This window comes from Elgaria multicarinata, chromosome 4, assembly GCF_023053635.1.
Source record: "Elgaria multicarinata webbii isolate HBS135686 ecotype San Diego chromosome 4, rElgMul1.1.pri, whole genome shotgun sequence".
Taxonomy (NCBI): Eukaryota; Metazoa; Chordata; class Lepidosauria; order Squamata; family Anguidae; genus Elgaria; species Elgaria multicarinata.
The window spans coordinates 42,116,253-42,140,789 of NC_086174.1; the positions used below are offsets into that span (position 1 = coordinate 42,116,253).

Below are 24,537 nucleotides of genomic sequence, written 5' to 3' on the forward strand. Positions count from 1 at the left end.
AATACATTATTATTATTATTACTATTATTATTATTCAAGTTTTCCCAAATATGCAATGCATTTTGGACACCATCAAAATTCCCTTCTAACTAATATACCAGACAATATATTTTCTCCAATCAGCATCATTTCAGATTTTGACCAATTAATTGAATAGTCAGACAAATCACCAAAAGAATTAATTTAATCAAAGCTAGAGTAGACGTCTGGAGCTTTGAAATAGCAAGCAAGATGACCTAAACATAAGACTAATTTTAAATTCTAAACCAGCATGCACAAACCTGTGAATAAAACGTTTTCTAGTCTCTTAGCTCCAAAGCTTTATCATCTTTATAAATATATATTTGAATAGGGTTCTCTTTTCTCATTGCTAAATGGTGCTATATTACCATTATTGCTAAGGCTGGCAAGGGTCTTACTTATTGTGCTAACTATTGACCTATTTTGTTTAAAATTTTAGCAGCAATTTTAGCTGACAGATTGCAATAAATTATTACAATCCTAATCTGACTAGACCAGGTAGGATTCATTAAAAACAGGCAGGGGGCTGATAATTTGAAACTAGTTGTTTATCTGATAGCTTTAAATTCAGAGAGAACTGATCAGGTTGCTATTGTCTCCTTGGATACTGAAAAGGCTTTTGACAAAATCCACTGGAAATTTACGCTTGCTGCATTGAGTAAATTTGGTTTTCTGGTAGAAGTTTTGAAATGGGTAGTGTCTTGGAAAAGACCTTTGTCTCACTCATTGGAAGTCGGCTGCCAGTCAGGACGTCACTTACACATTGCCCCCCAAAAAGCAAGGAAATGCATCTCCAAAAAAGAGGACAACCAATTTGTATAACATTTATATATGCTAATTTATTTGTTTGTATGTATTTATTTATTATATGTTTAATCTTCCCAATCACCAATGTTCTCTGGGTGGATAACAAACAATTAAAAGACTAAAATGCCAAACAATTAAATTCATGAGCATAGATGCAAAATTAGAAAAGATAAATACAATGTAATTTAAATAAAAATAGAATACAATGCATCATAGTGTGGAAGACTGACCTGTTCTAGAGGACACCTTCAAGAAGAGTCCTCTGGTAGCCCTTCAAACAGAGGACTGTCCTCTGTAAAGTAGGACACCTGACCACTCTAGCTGCCAGTCTAGTATATAATGCCTGGCAAAATGGACCAATGGACTCACGTAGTATAAGGCGTTTGTTTATTGCAAAAAATGCATACTTAAATGTTAACAGAGAAGCTGGGTATATGCTTCCACAATAATACTCTGAAGCTATGTGGTTCTCCTTCTTTTATTTGTGCATTGCACCACTAAAATAACTTGTGTCCCTGAAAACATAGAGGGGTTTGTTTATTTTGGCAGAACTGTACTCTAATTTCCCATGGATATAGCACAAGAGAAATACCTACTGTACTGTATCTTAGTGTTCCTCTCTTCCTGCATACATTGCATAGGCAGCCTATGTTGCCTGCCCACAATTTTAAAAAAAGTAAAAAAGATAGCTCATAAGATGACATGGATTTCTGAGTCAAATCCCCATTGACATATTGTTCTTCCAGTGGGAAAATGAAGATGTAGCTGCACTGGAGTGTGGGTATATTCAGGAGTTCTAATTGACTTGAATGAATTACTTTGGGGAAAGGGGTCTTCAGTACAAGATATATGGCTAAAGCTAAACCTTAATGAAGGATTCCCAGTGGAACAACAAGTGCATTGTGAAATGGAACAGGTCTGTATGCAGTTCCCCAGAATTCGTTTTAAGCAGCAGTATTGGAAACAGGTGGTGTCAAATATCTCAAATGCTGTGTTTTCACAGCAAATCTGTTGTTTTTATCATCAGGGAAGAATCCCAGGGACACCAAAGGCAAACAAAGCCCTGGAGAGTGTTGCCTTAACCTGGAACTGCAGAGAGCACAAATGGAAGTTTAAGTGGCATTGTTGCATTAGTCTCATAAGAGAGTTGTTCTGTCACTGAAATAATGTTATTTATCTATAAAGATGCTTCTTTCAGCTCTATGCTCATCTGACTTGCATCCATAAAGGGTTTTCCTAGTACTTCATCAGTGTGAAAAAAAGCCTAGCTAGACTATGAATCTGTCATTATGATGTCTTAGGGTCAGTAGTCATGTCTTGAAAAATGACATTGCATTTAATGTACAGTTTTTAAAAATGCAAATAGTGGCCTGTGTGAGAGAGAGAGAGAGAGGGAGAGAGAGAGAGAGAGAATTATTGGTATTACAGCAGGTGGCGGGAAAGGGGAATCCTCCCCTGTTGCTGCCCCAATGAAAGTTGCTCCTCTGAAGCTGCTACCTGCGGTGGGGTGGGGGAGGGGAATGGAGCCAATGGTGTATTTCCTCTCAAGGCAAATGAAAGCTTCAGGGGAGGGATATCTGTCAGCACTGCAATCAGAGAGAAAGCAGATGCGATCATCTGCTGTGAACGCAGTAATTATCACACACACACACACGCTGCTATTTGCACATGAAATTAAAAAACACTTGCGCACTAAATAATGCACTGATGCATTTAATTTAAGGACACTTCTAGTTCCGCCCTTAATAACCCTGGTGGGAATATGTTATTCCTAATACTTTTTCAGCACATGTATATTTACTTACATGTAAACATGTAAGTGGCTTGTATCTCCTGGTAGGAATGGTGGCAGTGAGTAATTGAGCTCAGAAACCCTGATTGTGCTTGTGCATTCACACTTACCACATGATAGAGAGAGAGAGAAAGATCTGTCTGCTCTATTTTCACGTACTTTTGTGTTATAGAGCGTGTTTGTTGAACTATGAGTATTACAATAGATAAGGGTTCATTTGTCATTCTTTCATGACATACAGCATAGTTTAGTGAAATAGACTGAACTGAGTAGAAGATGCTGGTTGGTTGTGCATAAAAAATCTGTAACACCTTGAGCTATACTGTTCCCCAATTGTAAAATGGAACTAACTGCTGAATGAATTGTGTTCATGCTTAATGCTTCCTTGTTACTATTTCATTAACTGGCCCTTGGTTAATAACCTCTTAGTGTCACATAAAATCATATAATAGCTGTCTTTTGCATGAATGGGTTCATCAGGTTTGAATGGGGGGAAAAGCTACCAAATGGAACATGCAAAGTTACCAGAAGGAAAAGGCTGAAGAATTGGAAAAATAAGTATGTGTACATGCAAACCTGAGTGTAAAATTACAAAGCTGACTAAAAAACATGAATATGGATAAATAACTGCATTTGGGGGGAAACTCTGGACAGAAATAATAGATGAACCCCAAACTCAATAAATCAGGAGTGGCTAACAGGTGGAATGAAGTGCTGGTATTAACATTTAAAGCCCTAAACGGTTTGGGGCCAGGTTATCTGAAGGAACGCCTCCTCCCATATGTACCTACCCGGACCTTAAGATCATCTACAGGGGGCCTTCTCCATGAGCCCCTGCCAAAGGAAGTGAGGCAGGTGGCTACTAGGAGGAGGGCTTTCTCTGCTGTGGCACCCCGGTTGTGGAACGAGCTCCCCAGAGAGGTTTGCTTGGCACTACATTATTTTCTTTTTGTCGCCAGCTGAAGACCTTTTTATTTTCTCAGTATTTTAACACCTAATTTAACTTAAATTTAAACTTTGCTGTTTTAATCTCATATTTTAACCTATATTAATTTTTGCTGTATGGTTTTATTCTGGTTGTGGTTTTTATATTGTATTTTGTATTTGTGTTTTAAATTTGTTGGTTGTTTTTATGCTCTTCATGGTTTTAATTTTTGTGAACCGCCCAGAGAGCTTCAGCTATTGGGCAGTATAAAAATGTAATAAATAAATAAATAAATGAAGTTGCTTCATCAGTGTGAGAGAAGGTATAGCAGGACTGTTAGTATTATACAGTTGTCCTTCAACATCAGAAAAAAAGAGCTTCCTAAAGAAACAAGATGAGCCTAGTTTATGTACAACCAAAACATGTAGTCAAAGAACATGTTTTTCCATATCATGCAAAGACTTGGGAAAGAGACTAAAAATCAGAAGAACTCTGAGGAAGATATGAATACCAAAGAAGCAGCTAACATGTTAGCACACCTCTTGCTTCTGATTATACGACCTGGGCTGGACACCAACGCCTTAGCTAGACCTAAGGTTTATCCTGGGATCACCCATCTCTGTTCATGTAAATGACACACAGGATATCCCGGGAGCAGGCAGGGGCGATCCTGGGATAAACTTTAGGTCTAGCTAAGGCCCAAGTCTGAATCTAACCCATAATCTGCAGCTTGGCTCTTTTGCTTGTATTTTTCACTCTCTCTGGATATATTTTCTTAGTACCTACTTTCAGTTGGAGCACAGATGGAGTCTGGATTGTTAGGCTGGACATCATGTGAGGGTGATGCTGTTTCTCATCAAGGGGCAGAGCATGTTATTGCCACACTGTAGATAAATGAAAAGGTTTTGTTGTAAGTTCTACCTCCTGGCCTTCCAGAAACCATTGGACTCTGTCCCTGAATGGCCAGAGCACATGGGATCACCCTAGGCTTCAGCCACTTGCCAGAATTTTTGAAATTCAAAGTCAGCTATGTAAAGCAGGGAAGGTCCAATCCATGCCATAGCTGGCACCAAAATGGTAGGGGCCAGATTCATTCTGTGAAATTGTCTTGCATGGTTTTACCCAGAACCAAACAATACGATTGCCAGTGTCATGGTGTGTGTGTGTTTTTAAAGCCCTTGTTTTGCAAGACACAAAAGTGATCAAACATGCTGTGATCGGCAAGGTTGTAATTTGCAATTATTTCAGCCTTCAGAATGTGTCTGCAAGCAGCTGAAATCAGTTTGTTCATTCTCATCTCAGTGATTTCAGCATTCCTCTGAGAGAGACACAATTACAGCTACATGATTTAGAGCTCCAATTCTTGCGGTTCTCAGTCGAAGTTCAAAAGATATGATTGTAAAACATACTATTGGCTGGTGGTAAATTATGTCGAAATGGTGAGGCTTGCAATGTAGTCAGCAGGCCACATATTTCTTGCCACCCTGGCAATGCCATGTTGTCAGATTGGATGGCTTTTCTGGAAAGATACTTGGCTGGCCAACCAGATGAGGTACCAAAGCCAAATGATGCTTACCATTCTTTGGCACCAAAAAGTCTTGCCCTACAGAATCTGGCAGGTAGACCTAGGGGCATGTCTACACCATGCCTTATCCCAGGGATCGCCCCAGGATCATCCATGTGCATCCACATGACACACAGGGGGATCCCAGGAGCGGGGAGGGATGATCCCTCCTTTTCCCCGGGATAACCAGGATGGCTTTTAACCTGGTTTTTCCTGTGGTGTCTGGATCATCCCAAGACCTTGGGACATGTGGGTGGCTGTCCCAGTTTCGTCCCAGCTCCTTGTGAGTAAATGTGAGGAGCCGGGAACCAGGCATGGGGGCACGGAGCTCTTCAGGAGCTCCATGCCCATTGGGAGTGGGAAGGGACAACACTAACCTTTTCGATGAAGTGCTCGTGCGCTCATCTTCAATAGAAAAAAATGGTGGGTGCGACACCCTCCTTCCTCCCAGGATGTCGCACGGCGCATGTTATTATTATTATTATTTATTTATATAGCACCATCAATGTACATGGTGCATGTGGACTGAGGGGGAGGATCTCATGATCACCACATTGCATGATCCTCCCCCACCCATCCCCAACCTGGTGTAGACATGACCCAAGACACCTTACTATCCATGCCATCATGGTGATTTGCCAGAAGGAGGAGCTGCTAGTCTGTTCTTCTCTGAACCTCCAACACAACAAAGTGCAACATTCTAACGTTGTGTTCAGCAATCATTGGGTGCCCCAAAAGGGCCAATAGGATTCTACCTAGCTCTATAAAAGCCCAAGTAGTAATTTGCTTTTTGAGTGAAAACCCGGCTGTTCTAACTGTCCATATCTGTTGCTCCATTCAGTGCTTGTTTTGCTGCCAGCCCTGACATTAACAGAATAATTATCCACATGCCTTCTTGGTGCGTCTCGTCTACTCTTATCCTGTGATAGAGCAATGTAAGATTTCTGTGGCACCTTAACTAACATTTTTATTGTGACATAACTTTTATAGTAAGAGCCTACTTCATTCCCTCCAAGTTTAATTGTTGCATTTATAATTCAGAAACTCTCCCCAAAGTTTAGCCTTAGCAGCCTTACTTTGCTTATCATTTAGCTTGCAATTAGTATGCACCAGAAGTTCTGCGTTTCCTGTTCATGGCAGTCACTGTGAAAATTCTGCTTCAATTATGCTTCGTCAAGACACTAAATTATCAGGCAAAATGACAACCTATAACACCCTGCATATCTGAACTTACAATATCTGCACATTTTTAATATCACCAAGGATACCTGGATGAATGAAATTGTCCATTATCCCATTTCGGCTGTAGTTGTATTCTGTCCATGTCTGTGATGAGTACATATATCTCATTGTTTGTTCTGTGCCAACTTTCCTTAAAATAAAATAAAAATAAAAAGCCCAAAGAGGACAAAAATATTGAACTTAAGGGGAGCTACAGTAAAAATTCATTTATTTCTGTCCTTCTGTCCTTTATTCATATAAATCTCTGTCACTTTATTTGACTAAGACTAGGCCCAGAGAATTCATGTACCAGACAATAACAAAACAGTTTAATATGGATTAGATGCGTATAAAATGAGGATGTCAGAAGAAACTCCTGTAGCAATTAAATTGCATTAAGCACTTATCCCAGGCCAGCCGGGATTGAAAATCCTGGGCTTGCTTTGGGTAATTGTAAGCTTTGTTCTTTGCATTCTTTCTCTTTGAGAATATCTATATGCCACAGCAACCTTTCCCAAAGGCCAATGGTCATGCTCACTGGGGATTATGGGAGTTGCAGTCCAGCAATTCTGGAGGATCCCAGGTTGGGAAAGGGCTGCAGCACAGCATGTCACATTTCAACAGTGCAATCCTTGCCAGGTAAATGTGTATAGATAGCTTTAATAACCTCATCAAACATGTCCTTGTAATTTGTCACTTCAATATAGAACCACCCATCCACTCTTCGGATGTCATACACATGGTGAAACTCCTAGCTCATAATTGTCAGGTATAGGTACAAGGCCGGCCTTGTACCTAGTAGGTAGATTTATTAGGAAATGGTTTGAGAATTTCAGATGTCTCTGCAAGCTTATCTCTGTAAGAAGTTCCCAGGGGATCTAGCTTGCTTACTTCCTGTTGCGGCCTTGAAGCTGCTAGTTCTCTGGGAACTTAAGAGTGTTTTGGATAAGGAGGGGGCCACTCTTGGAAGCTCTCACTCAGATTGTAGCATCATTGTAGCAGTTGGTGCCGTCCCGGCCTCTTGGCACATGGGCATGGCTTACAGGTCAGAAGTGGCTTTGAATAGGCCTTAAATGCTGGCGCAAAGCTGAAAAAGCTTTGCTAGGTTTCATCTCTCGACGCAGTGCCTGTCCTCCCTCCTGCATTGGATTCCATCTCTGATTGGGACTTGGAAAGCACTCTGCACATAGACACTTTGCTATTTAGACTTTAGATATCTAAGAACTGTGCCATGAAAAGTACTGTGAAGCTTTTCATAGCCTTGGACTTGCATTTGCTGTGGATTGTGGGTGTGTGGCCAGACTCCGGTGGCAAGGAGTTGCCAGTCCTTAGCAGAAGGATTGGACTCCTGTGCCTGAGGTTTAACCTTTCCTAAAGTCATGGTAACCAGGGTCAGCTCAGTTGTAGCAAGCAGAGATTGACAAATGCGTGACCGATCTTCCCTGCCCAGCTCTGGTATCGCAGAGCAACGCTTCCCCTAAGGTTTTGTTTTAGGCGATTAGTCATGTCCCTTGAGGTGCCAGCATATGCAGCATCTGGAGAAGCTCAAATTGGATGGTGGCGTACCCTAACCCCCACTTCTCCAAGTGTTTGTCTTAAGGGTCATTTCATAAAAGCATCTAACCATTGTTCAGCTTTAAGTGTTTTTTAGAGACTATGGGCCTTCCTAGACGAGGCCTTAGCGCGCCTTCTGACCCGGCTTCCCTGCTGTGCGTCCAGATGACGCACAGGGGAATCCGGAGACAGGCCGCGCTGAGGCCTGGTCTTACGCGCCATAAGCCAATGCGTTTATGGCGCGCTTTTTCCCCAGCTCCGGCCTCAGGCTGGGGCTGGGGAAAGTGTGGAGACTTCCGCGGCTTTTCGCAGCTCCTCGCGAGGAGCCGCGAAAAGCTGCGGAACTGGCACAGTGCTCATAGGAGCGCTGTACCCATCGGCGGGGGGGGCGAAGGATGGCAGGGTGGGTGGCAAGGGGGGAGGGCGGGTGACAGAGGGAGCGCCGCGCACCGCCGCCGCTCGAGTAAGCAGGCGAGCGGCGCTTGCCCGGGCAGGCATTGCCCAGGCAAGCGCCGCTTGCCTGCTTGTTCGGGCGGCGGCAGCGCGCGGCGCCCCCTCTGTCACCCACCCTGCCATCCTTCACCCCCCCCCATTAAAAACAAACACCTTACCTTCCCGGAGTCTTCAGGCTGCACCCGGCCCCTTTAACAACAACAAAAAAATGGCGGACGGCGCAGGGACCCGCCGTCCCTGCGCGTCTGGAAGCCCGGGCGAGGCGCGCTAACGTTAGCGCGCCTCGGCCCCGGCTCCCTGCCGGCGTAAGCCAGAAGGTCTAGGAAGGCCCTGTGTAATCATTAAGCCTGTCTACCGTGTGATTTCCTCAATAAAAGAAGTCTCACTGATGTAAGTGTCTCATGTCAGCTTGCCAGAATGTGTTAATGCCAGAGGGAACAAGCATGAACATGACAATAATTTTTGGTCTTGTCTGCACAAGACCGTTAATTTACTGCATCTACTTTCGGTTTCATCACAGAGTTGAGATCCAAGCAGTATACAAGGAGTGATTCCTTTCCTGCTTTTGCACTACATAACTTCTAGGTGGCACTGTGATATAGCGGAATAGCACAAATGCACAAGAGGAAATTGTGCTTTCTTTCGCTTTTACAAAATAATAGACTGAGTTGAGGGATCCTTCCAAATTTCCCCCCTGGATTTATCTGTTCTAACTTACCTTGCCATAACCACACATCCATTTACTTCCCTCCATGCATCTGGCTTGGAATTCTGGAATTGCTAATAATGACTATTGTGCATCTGCAGTTTGTTAGTCATTGGCCTTAGCTAGACCTAAGGTTTATCCTGGGGTCATCCCTATTCATCTAAATGACACACAGGATATCCTGGGAGCAGGCAGGGACAATCCTGGGATAAACCTTAGGTCTAGCTAAGGCCAAAGTCTTGGCTTTTTGTTTTGTTCTTTTTCCCAGCTACGTAGACATGGGTGGATAAGTGGGGACCCATGTAATACTGTTTGATGGCAAGGCTGCTACTAGGCATTTGTTAAGAATTAGCCTTGCATTTAGTTGAGTGTAAATCTAAGTCACTAGGCAGATCACACATTTGGTTTGGTAAGGAAAAAAGAGACATGTAACATCCTTATAATGTAGAAGGCATTAATCCTCTAGCTAAATGCTGGTTTCTTATAGGTCCCAAAGGCATAAACATAAGTCCAAATTGAATATTAGAACTGCATGCGCACACACACACACACGCACACACACACACTTGGGAAATGGAAGCATGGAAGAATACAATGGAATCAGTTGCCTAGGGAGGTTGTGGGCTCTCCCACACTAGAGGCCTTCAAGAGGCAGCTGGACAACCATCTGTCAGGGATGCTGTAGGGTGGATTCCTGCATTGAGCAGGGGGTTGGACTCGATGGCCTTGTAGGCCCCCTCCAACTCTGCTATTCTATGATTCTATGATAAGTCCCAATTCCTTAAAGAAATGTGCCAGGACAAAAAAAAAAGGGGGGGATCACTTTTCTCTCCGGAGTCAATCAAGATAATTTATTGCATCAAAGCATAATTTGCTTCAGCACATTGGCACATCAAATGAAATACTTATATTTCACAGTTCATAATAATAATAAACCATTTTAGCTCATACAAGATTTGTCTGCTGTTTTTCTCTTGCTTTTATGTACTCCAAAACATTTCTGCCATATGCTATAAATCTTTTTCTTTCTTAATGTTAGAAGAAAATATAGCTATTCTTATTTGCAACATTTCTCTCCTCTGAACACTTATCAGTCTAGATGATTCTAGTAATAATCATTATTTAATTATGTCTTTATTCATATGTCTGGTCTGGCTCTTGTTTTTATGTATATTGAGTGGATTATTTTTTTTAGTCTTTGCTTGTCTGTTATTTAGTGCATTTTGTGATTAGTTGTATTGCTTATGTTCTGAAAATGCAATACAAATACACAAGTAATTTAAACAACAACAACACTACGCCTGTATCAGGCTGATTCCCATCTGTACTTAGGTTGCAAGTAGAAAACTGCAACATGGTGTTGTAAGCCTGGGAATGCTTTGTACACCAGAAGGTTAATGGAGCTAGAAATACTGCTGAAGAGTCCCTTAGTAGTCGGTGGCAAATCTGCCAGGTAATCTTTTGTTAGGAAGATTCCCAACTGATAGCTCTCAATAAGCTGGATCTTCTCACAATCCCATAATATTTAATATATTAAGCCTTATTGAATATGCACTGGATGTCTTCTGACCCTGATGCGAGAGTCTTCTAAACATGCCTGGGCACTAAGATCTCTTTTACTAATTTCAGCTGATGGCACCATACGGTTTCATCAGGCACATTAACGCCTAGAGGCTTTTCTGGACTCCAGAGTGCCAGTTCAGGATTTCTAAAGTTTAGTAGCTTTTGGATGAGCAATCCAGCTGCACCAAGCTGATTCCAGCATGAACAATTGTATATGAACGTAAAGCAAATCCTACTCGGACCAGCAGGTCTTGAACCAGCAGGCCTTAAGGCTTGCAAGAGAAATAGGCTACAAAAAAGACACCAACCAGTAAGACACTCATAGCAGTAATGGTACAGTCCCATCAGGTACAGCAGGATCATATTCAATAAGACAAAGTCACAGCAAGCATGCCAGAGTCATGTCCACCAAGGCGAGGTCACGTGGATATGTTCAGGCAAGGTGGAGGCTGTCAGTACTCTGGACAGAGCACTGTGGAAGAGATTTGGAGTGTACCTTCCAAGTCTGAAGAATCCAGCAAAACATCATCTTCTGGCCTGGAGAGTCTAGGGACATGTCTATACCAGCTCTATCTCCCAGGGTAGTCCCTGGATTGTCCCTGTGCATCCAAATGATGCACAGGGGATCCTAGGGGCAACCCAGCATGACAAAAGACTTTGGGACCATCCTGCAGAGTGCAGGCTATGTGGCCACTGCTCCCAGGTCATCCCGTCATCCCCTCATGTAGCGGGGACTGTAAAATGAGCACAGAGCTGCATGGGGTCAGTCCGTGCCCATCGGGGGTGGGGAGTGGTTTGTGGGTGGTTTTTTTTTAAAAAAAAAAAAAACCTTTTTTGCAGAGGAGTGCAACTGCACTCCTTCTCCATCTTTGGGGGAGAAAATGGTGGCCGCAACGTCATTGCACAGCCATCAAGACACTGGGGGAGGATCCCAGAAGCTGGTAAGTTTGCAATCTTCCTCCCTCCCTCTACACCCTATGGTGTAGACATGTCCTAGGAGTGAGGAATGATGAGTCACTATCTCTAACAGGCACCTACTCCCTATCTGTGTCTTCCTCTGAGGTGTGTCAAGACCAGAGAATATGACTGCTTCCAGTTTCATTGCTCATACATAACCACAAACGTAGAATATACCCGGAAAGTGAACCAGAAGATCATTTGCACCTTTTCTGGTAAACAGGCTTCTTGTCTTCTTTTTTATTGCAGGTTCATTCCTGTACCTTAGTACAACAGAAAGCACGAAGTTCCTCATTTTGAGTCCTTGGCTGAAAAGCAATAGTGAAGACTGTACTGTTCAAGTGGCTGTCTACAAATACTTCCAACAAAGTGGGGAATATCTCGCTCAGATCCTCCAAGTTAATGAAAGTCGCATCAAAATCCCATTGAACCCAAGCAGAGAAAAACATGGGTAGGTCTATTTTTCCTACAATACTGTAATTTTGCTTTAAGGGTAGTTGCTTTTCTGTCCTTCAAGGCATTGAAAATGGAACCTGTAGGAGATTTCATCAGTGGAACCATCTGTAGACCACTTCCTATATCCTTCCACCTAGATCAGCCTTTTACAACCTAGTGTCCTCCAGACATGTTGGACTAAAGCTTCCATAATTCTCAACGAGCATGACGGGTTGCAGAAGGATGGCCTAGATGAATTAAGAGTGAAGCAAAAGCTGTTTCACAAATCAAATAGTCTCAGTTCTTTGAGTGGTTGATCAGGTTGGGCCTTTGTGTTTATGTCCACTGTCCTTAATATATTTAGATACATTTCTATTTGCACACATACCTTAGAGTAATTACACCTGATTCTGCTTTCAGATCAACCACTTTGCTTTTTATTTGTGCATTCACTGTGATTATTTCTGATTAGCAGTAGCTTGTCTCCCTTCCTACACATAGTAATGTCACTGCTATCATGTCTGGGAAACCCAGATTTAACATCAAAACTTAATCATCCAATATTAGCACGGGGGAAATACAGATTCTACAATGTTAGGGATATTTCTGGTGGTAGAATCAGAAATTAAGTGATAGTTATTTGAGGAAATACATCTTCAGAAATCGTATAAAATATATAGTACATTGCTTTTGGTGCTTAGTTGATGGGAAGGTGATCCAGAAATGCTTGAAACAAATGAAATGAAATAAATCTTCTCCTAGTTAAGCTGCAATATTCCTCAGGAAACTACATGATGGTTGTTTCTATTGTCCTCTCCAAAAATATGAGTAGATTCCCAAAATGGAGTCAGTATTCATGCTTTGCTTTATAGCTATTAGTGTTACCAAAATGCACATATTGCTCAATTTCACCATTTTTCAATCCATGGAATGGATTTGGGAATGATTCCCATGAAGGTATAAGGGACTGGACTCAGCAAAAGTCTCCTGCAGACAGAAAAGCAGTTGTACTTTGACATTTACAGTTTTCTGAATTTTGTGATGCAGTTATTCAGTAAAAAATGTCTGCAAAAAACAATCCGTATATTAGGTGGAAAGTGTATACAAGCTTGCATATATTATTGAAAATGACCTACAAAAATGCATTATATTAGGGGAAATCACCTGCAAAAAAATGCATATATTCGGACAAATGCATACAAAAATCTGTAGATTTGGAGAAATGCACACAAAAAATGCAGATGCAATTTTATGCAACCTTTTCTTTTTAATTCAAACTAATGTGGAAGCAGACCAAAACAAACCTAAAGATGGGGAAATGAAAAATGGAGCAAAACCAACATCAACAGATTTAAGATTGAATGAACATATGGGGGAGAGACTGAAATTGCATGTTTGGCCCTGCCTCCACATCATTGCCTCCGTGCCAAAAGCTGAAGGTCTAAAAAGGGCTCCATGTGACTGTGAATCCTGATTGTGCAGCATTTCTGCTTGCATGGAGCATCTGCATGCATAATTCTATACATGTCCCTTTTCAGACTTTGGGCTAATGGGATGTAGCAATGTCAAAGATAGCGCTATCAGCCAGAATGCTCTCTCTCCCTCCTCCTGCACTCACTGTGTGTGTGAAAAGACATGGGTATGGAAATGTGTCACCAAAGCAAACTCAGCGAACTAAACGTGGGTAGAACAACAGATCCAGTTAATGAGATTGTTTTTGACCTATTCCTTATGAAAGGTTTTGCTTCATAGTTGGGCTGGACAGCGAAACAAAGGAAGATTTCCTTCTCCCCTGTCTGTAGGACAGTAGCTGGCTGGTGATAAAGTGCAGCTGTGAGAACAGAGGTGGGCTGAACTGTACAGCACAACAAGTTCATATTCATATGAAATTCATATCCTCTATTGAAATTCATATCCTCTACTGGCTTTATGCCTGAAGCTAATGTCCTGTTAGTGCTATATGCAGATTGGCCCTGAGAGAATCTCTCTCCCTTTCTCCCTCCTTCGCTCACCTCTTAGCACTTATTAGCGTGTTATCTTTTAAAGGTGGTAGTAAAGAGCAGTCCCATATTTCATCTGGGACAGAACTTCTGTTCCTTTAAGTGCTCTTGGTGGGGGAAAAGCCCCACAAGGATACTTTACCCCATCATAGTGGATGCAGTAATGGAAAAAGATACACCTGCTGAATATTGGTGTTTAAATCTCTCAAAGATAGAGGAATACTGTCCTCAAGAGCTTTTGGCAAGTCTGGTTTAAAACATCACTAGGTGTTGCTACCTTTACATCAGGTTATTTCCCAACTGAAAGGCTCAGGGATAAATGGTACTTTCACCTTCATGCCTGATCTGCCTTCTTACACATATCTCACTCCAACATAGTATTATGTATTGTTTTTGTTGATGATGATGATGATAATAATAATAATAATAATAATAATAATAATAATAATAATAAAAAATTTATTTCTTACCCACCTCTCCATTCTGATCAAGGTGGGGAACAACAGTAAATATAAAATACATAAAACTGAATTAAAAACATAGTATACATTATTAAAACATCCTAAAAACATCCTAAAATTACACTGGATAGGCCTGCCAGAACAGATTAGTCTTTATATCTTTCTTAAATGCTAAAGGACTATTAAGTTGATGAGTCTCCTTCAGCAGGCCATTCCACAGTCTGGGAGCAGCAGAAGAGAAGGTCCTCTGGGTAACAGTTGTCAATCTAGTTTTTGCTGCGTGAAGTAGATTCTTCCCAGAGGACCTGAGTGTATGGGGCGGATTGTACGGAAGAAGGCAATCGCGCAGGTAGCCTGGATCCAAACCATGTAGAGCTTTAAACGTGGTAACCAACACTTTATGCTTTGCCCGGAAACGAATTGGTAGCCAGTGAAGAGATTTTAAAACTGGTGTAATGTGGTCACCTCTAGTTGCACCAGTGACCAGCCTAGCTGCCATTTTTTGAACTAGTTGAAGTTTCTGGACTAGGCACAAAGGTAGCCCTATGTAGAGCACATTGCAGAAGTCGAGACTTGACGTTACCAGCGTATGCACTACCATCTTTAGGTCTTCTAACTCTAGGAAGGGGCACAGCTGGCATATCAGCCAAAGGTGATACTAGGCACTCCTGGCCGTTGCATCGATCTGGGCTGTCATTTGGAGCGACAGATCCAGAAGCACCCCAAAGCTGCGAACACAGTCTTTCAGGGGGAGTGTGACCCCATCCAGTACCCTGGTTGTGGCCTTTGACAGCGAGCACCTCTTTCTTGTCTGGATTCAGCTTCAGTTTGTTTTTCTTCATCCAGCCCATTACCGCCTCCAAGCATTCATTCAGAGGAGACACACTATCCTTAGCTGACGCTGTTGTTGAAGGCATAGAGAAATGTATTTGGGTGTCATCAGCATACTGATAGCACCCCACCCCATGCCTCCAGATGATCTCTCTCAGGGGTTTCATGTAAATATTAGGCATGTGCTCCGCTCTGATTAGAAGCGCAGAAGCAGGAGCGAATTGGCCTGCTCTGCCTTGCCCAGAGGCGGAGTAGAAGCAGACCGCGGACCCCTAGAAGCAAGGCGAAGAGAAGCGCCCATTTTTCAGAGCTCCTCTTTCAGGCGGACCGCTCCGATCGCCATCTTGAAACATTTCGCCCATAGGATTGAATTGCGGAAAAGAAAAGGGGATAACTGGGTTGTTTTTGAAGCTATCGTTCTGAAAATTCTTGTGCTCAGAGAGTCGTGGATGGGGGTCATTTTGAGACTACTCTCACCTCTCTGCGTGGTGCGGGTCGCGCGCTAGAATTTTTTAAAAACCCGGCGGGAAATACCTTTTTCGAAGGACTGAGGGGCAGAGTCAACTCCCGGTCATGATCACATGATCCCAAAGTTGGAGGAGGGGATAGGCAAAATGGGTAACTTGGGATTCTGGGAAACTTCTCTTTCTTAGACTGAACGGACTTTTCCCAGTGTTTTTTAAAACAGTAGCCCCACCAAATGCACAAACACAACCTGAAATCATATACTAAGCCAATAATAAGAGATAGAAACACAGCACTGCTATCCACCCTAACTTTGGGGAACAACTGAAAAGATGTGGTGCAAGGGGATGAGCTCCCCTAGGGCATCCCATGTGGACGTGCCCCCACTCTCTCCTGTACTTGGGAGGCTATCACAGCCCTCCAAAGAGAGTAACCTGGTGGAGCAATGCCTATCATGAGTTGAAGTGAGCGTTTACTTCTTAGTGGTGGAGCAATGTCTTTCATGAGTTGAACTGACAGTGTTGCTTCTTAAAAGACTGGTCACTAGGACCAGTCAAATTGGCAGCTGCTTCCCCCTCCCCCGGGCACGTCCCCCTATTACTGGTAAAAGACAGATATAGCCTTTTTAAAAAAGTTCTTCTTGTTGTTTATTCAGCAACACTGCTGCTTTTAATTCCACCCCTCCTTTGTTTATTTATTTATTTATTTATTCCATTTTATATGCATTACTGGCTTATCCTTGGCTCACTTCCTTATGCCCCCAGAAATGTCTGCTGCCTGCCTGCCTTCCCTCCCTCCTCCCCTGCCCACCTCGCAGGGATGTTGTGTGTGTCTGGCTTTGACTCACGGGAGAAGTCCTTCCTGCACTCAAGTTAGACTTTTGGAAGTTCCAAATCCATTTTTCAAGTGTGGAAGAAGATTTCATAGGTTTATCTGTACTCCCCAATTCATGGCATGTTGGGATTTCCTTTGAAATGGCCCCATTGAGATGTCTGCAGTTTTAAGCCCCGCCAAAAATCAGGGGATGATGGGACTGCCTTGAGTCTTGGCGTGCGTGTATCCCTGGACAAGCTATCATGGTGGCGAGTTTGAGATTTTTAACGTGCAAATTGACGGAGCTATGGAAAGGGGTGTGAATGGGGTGCCCAATTTTCATAAATTCCCCAAAAAACAGGGGATGATGGGACTGCCTTGAGTCTTGGCGTGCGTATGTATCCCTGGACAAGCTATCGTGGTGGTGAGTTTGAGCTATGGAAAGGGGTGTGAATGGGGTGCCCGATTTTCATAAATTCCCCAAAAATCAGAGGATGATGGGATTGCCTTGAGTCTTGGCGTGCGTGTGTATACCCCCATGAGGTGTCATGGTGCCAATCTTGAGGTTTCTAACTTTCACAGAAAAAAAGTTGTATACTTTTTTAGCTTAATGCAAGCCTATGAGGGGGAAAATGGAGCTCCGATCCAGATCCGGAGCTCCGAGCGGAGCGGAGCGGACATAGGTGGAGTGGGGGCGGGGCGGAGCGGGCCGATCCGTAAATCGCGGATCTGCAAGAGAAGCGGAGCGGGGGGTCCGTGCACACCCCTAGTAAATATTAAATAGCATTGGGGAAAGGATGGTACGCCACACAGCAGCTCCTTCTTTGAGGAGAAGCTATCCCAAAGCATCACCATCTGGAACCTGCCCGAGAGGTAGGACCGGAATCACCAAAGCACCGGGCCCCCAATTCCCAATCCCCTCAGGTGATCCAGAAGGATACCATGGTCGATGGTACTGAAAGCCGATGAGAGGTTACCTTTATATGCCACCTTTTTTCCTCCTGCAAGGAAACCAAGGTGGCTTACATGGTCCTCCCACTTTCCATTTATCTTCACTACAACAACACTGTGAGGTAGGTTAGGCTGAGAGCCAGTGACAGACTTAAAGTCACCCAGTGAACTTCGCAGCTGAGTGGGGATCAGAACCTGGATCTTCCAACTCCCAGTCCAACACTCTAACCACTACACCACACTGGCTATGAAAGTTACCTGCTTTTTAACAGGCTATGTTCTCCCAATACAAGTCTAGTGCAAAGTTTAAATAAGTCAGAGGCCTGTCAATCGGTATGGTTCCACTATAAAAACGCTAATTTTTCAGCCTCTCAATAGGCTCCTAATCAATACAGAACCTTTTTGTGCCTGCTACGTTGCTGTTGTTTAGGTATTGGGTCTTATGCATTGAGAGGAATGTCCAGGGTTTATAGCAAATGAAAGCATTTTGCTGTTTTTGGGTTCTGGCCAGCTGAAATATCCCCCTTCCAGTTGTGTAATTAAGATTAATTGCCAGTGATGTCTCAATTTGTCAGACTCTCTGTGCGTTCTCTTAGATTGTGGTTAACAGCAAAACAGCAGGAGCGTAGTTGTGCAAACTGATTCTAGATGCTTTAAAGCAAATTGCTCTTTATTTAATTTAGAATTTAATTTGAATATATGTACAATATACATTCCTGGTGTTCTCATTACCAACTTTACCTTCATGGCTGCAGAATACACACTGAGAAGAATAATTCAAACCAGTCATCATTCTTTTTGTTTATTTAACATGGCAGGCTGCAGAGAGAATGATTATAACAGTGGGGCCATGTTGGCTTATTACAGTAAAAGGCGATGTGGATGATAAACTGATCGAAGTGCGGCGGAGAAAAGTCCAGTGGAGAAGAAAAGGGAATCAGGCACCCAAAACACAGTAATAGAATCCCGATTCACAGGGGGAAAGTACATGTGGCACAAAATGTGTCCATTGAAGTGTGCATGTTTTTAAATTTGTAAATAGTCAGTGCAGAGGGCAATCAGGATTGGGACATGATGCACTGGGGTGGGGGTGGGGTTTAACCTTTCCTCCTCTGTCGCAGTGGACAACCAACACCGACACCACCAGATCCTATGAATCGCAATAGGGAAGCTGTCGTTAGCATTAGTTCGACTGACTAGAGGAAAAAGTGGGCAGGTCTCCTTTGCCTTTAATACTTGTCTGTAAAATGGGAATTTGGAAGGCACCATTTTTTTCATGCCTATTAAAGGTACAGGAGACTTGTCCTTCTTTGAGTCTGGCTACTGTTCTTTAACCATTAGAATTGTCCCATATTACCTCGCCTATAAAACGAATGAGAAAATAGCACGCAAGTCTAGATGGGACTTTGTTCCAGCAGCATTAATTTCCTTCTTGGAAAACCAATTTGCATATACTCAAGGGGTGTGGATTGGATTTGGCCGAATCACGAACCAGGATGATTTGGGAAGATTCAGGAGATGTCTAAATGGGGTTCCTCTGAAGCAGACTAAAGCTTCTAAAGCTTCATTAGTGATTTGGAGATCCAGAAAGATAGAGACACAATGTGCCTGTAAAAATTGATGCATTTCTTAGTGCTGTGGCAAAAATTTATCCTGTGAAAATTTTGACCATTCTCATTCAATTTGATAGAAAACAAATTGCTTCCAAAAAGAAATTCAAAGGAGAAGAAATTTTGGAGAAATTCTCATGGGTTTGGTTCAGGGTTCTTGTGCTTGCCTTACTTATGGAGTGTGTGTGAGTGTCCTGTATTTTATCATACATTCATCTCTCCGACTAACTGTAGCCTCCTTAGGTTCCTGCACTTGCTGCTCAGGGGAAGACATCTTGAAATTTAATTCCTCCCATAGAGCCTTTTCAGATCAGGAAGTGCAGGCAGCCTGGGAGACTATAGAGCAGCCTTCCTCAACCTGGGGCGCTCCAGATGTGTTGGACTACAACTCCCAGAATGCCCCAGCCAGCTGGGGCATTCTGGGAGATGCAGTCCAACACATCTGGAGCACCCCAGGTTGAGGAAGGCTGCTATAGAGCAATTGGAAGATGTGTAATAGAAAGAATAATATAGACACACTCAGCCTCACCTCACAGGGATTAGTTGAGGTCCCAAACACCATCAACACACATTCAAAATAAATTATAAACTGCCCTGAAAATGAGGCAGGAAAATGGAAGCTCTTTTCATGGGGAAAGAAAACTTTCAGGAACCTCTTGAGATTTTCCTTTTCTTACCTTCTAGAAATAAAAGGACACTTTTCAGAATTTTCTCCACATTTTCTTCACACACACCCTTACTTTTTGTGGTGGTTGCATTCCCTCCCCTCAATGCCCTAGAATGATGCTAGATATATGGGACATTGTGGGAAATGCAAAATGGGCACCAGGCTGCTGACTCAGTTAATACCATTGCCACTTGCAGTGGTAATGCAAAAAAGCCCAAAACCTTTTGCTGGGGTTGGGGGGAATAAGCTGTTTCCAATGGTGATACCTACCTGTGAGAAATTGTTAGAGAAATTCAATGAAATTCCCCCCCCCCCTAAAAAAAATTCTATACCCAAAAATAGGGTGGGGAATTAGGCCACTTGTGCACAGCTCTAGCATTTCGCTCCAAGCCCTGCATTTAGGGAAACACCTGAGTGGAGACAGGGGCAGTGAAAGGAATGGGTGCAGTTTTATGACTGGTGTTTCTAGCTTCTGACTGCAGTGAATGGTTTTAATGAGGTTCTCTAATCACAGTGTGTTGAAGGAGGTTTGTTGAAGTAACATATCGCAGGACCATTACAGTGTTCAGTAGTCTTTTCTTTCTCCCAAGAGCGGAAACACTAAGAGAGTTTTGTCAGAGTCTGGGGCACCTGTAGTATTGGGTGATTGCTTGAAAAATATTGGACGTTTAAGTCCTTATGCCACGGTATGCTTCACAACCATTATTCACTCCTATCCAATTGCATTTTCTGTGACTTTGGTGCGAATTGAGCAGAAACACACACACAAACAAACAAAGCCTTAAACTGGTTGACCCTGCATCTACCATTTAGAAATTCAGCAGTTTTTTGTTTGTTTTTTTGCAGGAATACAACTGTGATGTATGTTATTTTCATACAAGTTGCAAAAAAAAGAAAAGAAAAATCCTACCAGGTGGGGGAAAGAAAAGCAAATCACTTCCCCTCCCATGCAAAATATTTGAAAGCTCCCCTTCCACAAAAACCTCTGCACCTATCTTTCTGTGATTTTTTAAGTGTCTTATTTGTTTATTTAGTAAGCTCATTTCTGTCCTTATACTGCAATACCAATACTTGCGAAGGGGTCTCACAAAAAGATTAAATTACAAAAAATGTTCATCATAAACAAACCTTTAAAACATATGACAGAGACAAATGCTGCAGATAGGTCTCTGGCTTCCCACAATTTGAAAATTCTGACAAGATAAACTAACAAAGCAGAGAGATCCAGGCCTAACCTACACCTACAGCCACTTCGCATGGGAGGAGGGGTGGTTGCAAGTCTTCCCTCTTCCGCAATCGGTGCACACGGGGCATGCGCCACCGATGTTTCCCACAAGTAAAGGAGAGCCATTGTGGGAGAACATGCACCCCATGACGGTGGTTCCAAATGTGTATCGGCAGAAGTGGGTGGGACTAGGCAGATGGCTGTGGGGCATGGAATTTTTGTTTATTTATTTATTTATTTATTTATTAAACTTCTATACCGCTCCCATAGCCAAGGCTCTCTGGGCGGTTTACAGAAATTCTAAAATTGAGGTAAAAACAAGTATACAAAATTTAAAACTCTAAAACACAGAACATACACACATAAAGCATTAAAAACCGATTAAAATCTAAACATGTGGGTAATTAGGATGTGCCGCCATATGCCTGGGCAAAGAGGAAAGTCTTAACCTGGCGCCGAAAGGATAGCAGCGTTGGCGCCAGGCGAGCCTCATCAGGGAGATCATTCCACAGTCTGGGGGCCGCCACAGAAAAGGCCCTATCCCTTGTTGCCACACTCCGAGCCTCTCTCGGAGTAGGCACCCGGAGGAGGACCTTAGATGTTTAATAACTCCTCAGAGTTGTGCACCAGTGCAGATTTGTGAACCGCCCAGGGAGCTTCGGCTATTGGGTGGTATAAAAATGCAATAAATAAATAAATAAAATAAAATAATACACAGCAACACAAGGGGAGATAGGTACTGTGTCAAAAATGCGCTCCTTTGCAGATATAACAACACTCGCCAATGCCCAGGCACACACCCCTCACAGTGGGTTGGCTGGTTGCTGAGCCAGGCGCTCACACCAAACAGCAACAGCTTCGCAAAGGGGGGGGGTCACACCAGCTGCAGGCTTCAGGATTATAGTGAGACAGCCAAAACTCCCTGCTACAAAACCCGTCTGCGATCTTCCTGAATAACTAACTGGTGGAGCCGAGATCATAGCAGTATCAGCTGTGCGCCATGTGGCCCGGTAGGGACGATATCGATATTATCCTGCCATAAATGGCTGGTGTAGACACAGAGCCATTTGCACTGGGGCTTGAGTATGTGAGTAACAGCATGAGAGGATGTGGGCCATTCTTCTCACCAGAGCACCACAGGCACTTGCCCCTGGTGAGCTGTTGTGTAGAGATGTGGACCCTGGACCTCTTCCCTTCACAATGTTATTACGCCTTCACTCAGACCCACCCTCTGCAGAAGAATTGCCCATCACTACTAAACTGGAACATTTGGCAATTATGTACTTGGTCTTGTTTTGCAGAGCAGGGGTGTGAGGAGGAAGGCAAGAGAATGGAAACATTGCTGAACAGGAGCTCAAGTCACTGAACAATGTCCCTCCACGATGAATTGTGCATTCTGATTCAGAAATTTGAAACCCCGACTACCTCTTATTTACAGGAGATGCTCATTAAGGCTTTTAGTATTACACATATCACATGTCCAGTTGTATGAGTTTGCAGCCAACAGAATCCCTTTTCTTCTTTCCATGAGTATAAAAAGGAGATTAAATGCTGGGATTTAAATCAAATGAATGACTATTTGGTTTAGTGGGAAGGGGAGGCAGCATCACCCTCTTCTCCTCAACCAGTTATTAAAGCTGAACACTGCCTCACATGGATGTGAAATTTGGCAGATAAATGACTATTCCTTTGACTACACCAGTTGATGATATAAGTAGGTGTCAAGTGTCCATCATTTGTGTCCACAGTTATTTACAGGACAGAAAAATGGATGGCCTCATGGCATACGTAATGAAGATTTTGCTGCCTCTTTTTCCTGGAGGATAAATTTTGATTGATCTGCACTGTTACCATTATATAAAGCCCTCTTCGTGTGAATTGCTGCTACATGTTGGTCCTTGAGATCTAATGTCCATGAGAAATTGTAAATAATTTAATAGAGAATGGCAACCTTGAAAGAGAATTATTAATATGACTATGGAAATACCACAGCTGGGACATTGGTCTATATTACATTTAAAAAAAAAAAAATTATACCCCCAGAGGGTGTTATTATTTATTCACTTGTCAAGTAGATACTTCCCCGCAGAGATTAACTTTGAGATATCTGAGGGAAGTGGCTGACATAAATGGACTAGAGAAGAACTCTATTCCATTTATGTACCATTCTTTTCATATATGCACTGTTCAGGCCAGTTTGTCAATGTTCCTCTTAAATTGTAAAGCCCAGTTTTCCAGATATGGCCTGAATACTGCATATATGAAAAGAATGGTACATATCAAATTCTGTCAACTATTCCTTATAGGACTTGATTTTCAGATCCCTCACCATTTTGGTCACTTTGCTTTCAGAGATCTGTAAACCAAGTCCTATGAGGAATAGTTGACAGAACTGGATATGTTCATCCTATATACTACTTGCCTCCTCCATTATAGATCCTGCCTCTCCTTTGAAGCAGACTTCATGAAATACCAAGTTCTGTTTCCAGATCTAAGCCTGGTCAGTTCTGAGTGCCAGATTTTAAGAAGGGCACTGAGAAAGTGGAACATTTCCACAGGAGGGTGAGTGTAATATTGAGAGGTCTAAAAACCAAGTCTTATGAGGGACAGTTGAAAGAACTGAGTATGTTTAACCTGGAGAAGAAATCAAGGAAGCCATGGCTATATATTACTTCCAGTTTTGGAGGCAGTATTAGAGATGGACAAAGGCCGTAGCTAGACTTAAGGTTTATCCCAGGATCATCCTGGGTTCATCCCTGCCTGAGCGCTGGATGCCCTGTGTGGCATTTAGATGAACAGGTTTGACCCCAGGACAATCCTGGGATAAACCTTAGGTCTAGCTACGGCCTAGGTGACCTCAAAGATACCTACCAACCAACTCTAATATTTGATTCTATGACTTTAAAGAAAAAACATCCCCAACATCCCCCCCTCATGAGTAAAAATAGGAATGGTGGTTTTCCAAGCATAGGTACAAGAAAATATTGAGCATCCCTAGGACAATAAGAGTGTATGGAGCCAAAATATTTGTCTTTAATATTGTCCACAGGCTCCATTCATTCTAATATAGTTGATTGGATGAATATTAAAGAATGCATCACCAAAATATTATAGTAATGTCAGTTGTTGCCCCAGCAAAATTTACCTGACTAAATAGCACATCCAACTATCATTTGTATAAAGAATATGTCTGCTAGACTCTTGGCCTTCAGGTGAAGCCCCGCCCGCTAACTCTGAATGTATGAAAGCTGCTGGTCTCAAGGCTATAGTTACACCCAGTCCCACAGCATTCTTAACTTAGACATAAGGTCAACGATCTAATTGCTGAATTACCACATCTTCTGGCAGATTTTTTCCCCATTTCTTGGCATGGATACACTTTGATTTTGTAAGGTCAAATCTTATGAATACAAGCCCATTCCACCTATAGCAGAAGGAGAGAACAGGAACATTCCAGTACTTGTGGTACTGAAATACTAGATTTAGGGATTTGGGGGAAATGATCATACTCTATCT

The 24,537-nt window shown here is 42.7% G+C and overlaps 1 protein-coding gene across 1 annotated transcript in view; it reads left to right on the forward strand.

Moving 5' to 3' along the window:
• The window catches only part of ALK (ALK receptor tyrosine kinase), a 710,717-nt gene that overhangs the window by 375,629 nt on the left and 310,551 nt on the right, over nucleotides 1–24,537 (forward strand). Inside the window, exon 5 of the mRNA XM_063125395.1 lies at nucleotides 11,813–12,014. Within this exon, the coding sequence (XP_062981465.1) occupies nucleotides 11,813–12,014 (202 nt within the window). The remainder of the gene's footprint in view (nucleotides 1–11,812; nucleotides 12,015–24,537) is intronic.